The 661-nt window shown below is 35.9% G+C and overlaps 1 protein-coding gene across 1 annotated transcript in view; it reads right to left on the reverse strand.

Annotated features, from left to right (window-relative positions):
• Nucleotides 1-265, reverse strand: part of HELRODRAFT_184446 (hypothetical protein) — a gene marked incomplete at both ends in the record, with an annotated part of 5,569 nt that extends 5,304 nt beyond the window's left edge. Inside the window, one exon of the mRNA XM_009027909.1 lies at nt 53-265. Within this exon, the coding sequence (XP_009026157.1) occupies nt 53-265 (213 nt within the window). The remainder of the gene's footprint in view (nt 1-52) is intronic.
• Nucleotides 266-661: the final 396 nt, after the last annotated feature.

Here is a 661-nt window from a genome sequence, read left to right on the forward strand (position 1 = left end):
TCCGGCACAATTTTGTGGCCGCCTCGCCTATACTTCCTCCTTCCGGCCTAACTTCCTCATTTATCTGTTTGCCGATTTTCGTGCTTCGGAGCAAATCCACATCCATCTTTATCTGATCCAGATAGCTGAGGTACAGTAATACAAGTCGTATTCCATCCTCTCTATCCGGATAATCTAAGTAGATGTCGATGGACCGGGAATAAAACCCAATTTGGTTAATCTTGTCCTCTCTTGTCATACATTCTTCTCGCTTATAAAAAAACATTTTTAATTTGAAATGATAAGGGTCAGGCTGTAGTGACTGAAAGTTAAAGTTTGCGATGGAAGATCCGATCTGAAAGCGTTGATATCTTTTAGGTTGTGAGATCAGCAACTAATGACTGAATCAACTGCTTGGAGTCCTTATATATGGTTCAGATGTTATTGGCCACTTTGTCTCTTCTAGAGTTCTCGGTCTGCATTTCAAAAGAATGTTCAAGAAGAGAGTTTTTTAATTAATTAATTACTTTGCCAGCAAATTAATTAAGTAAATTAGTTAATCTTGTCCTCTCTTGTCATACATTCTTATTATTTAATTAATAAATTACTTTGCTGCAAAGTAATTAATTAATTAACTCAGCCTTATTAAGTATTCCTCAATTCTAACTTTGGCACTTAACTT

This window comes from Helobdella robusta (genome assembly GCF_000326865.2).
Source record: "Helobdella robusta unplaced genomic scaffold HELROscaffold_511, whole genome shotgun sequence".
NCBI lineage: Eukaryota > Metazoa > Annelida > Clitellata > Rhynchobdellida > Glossiphoniidae > Helobdella > Helobdella robusta.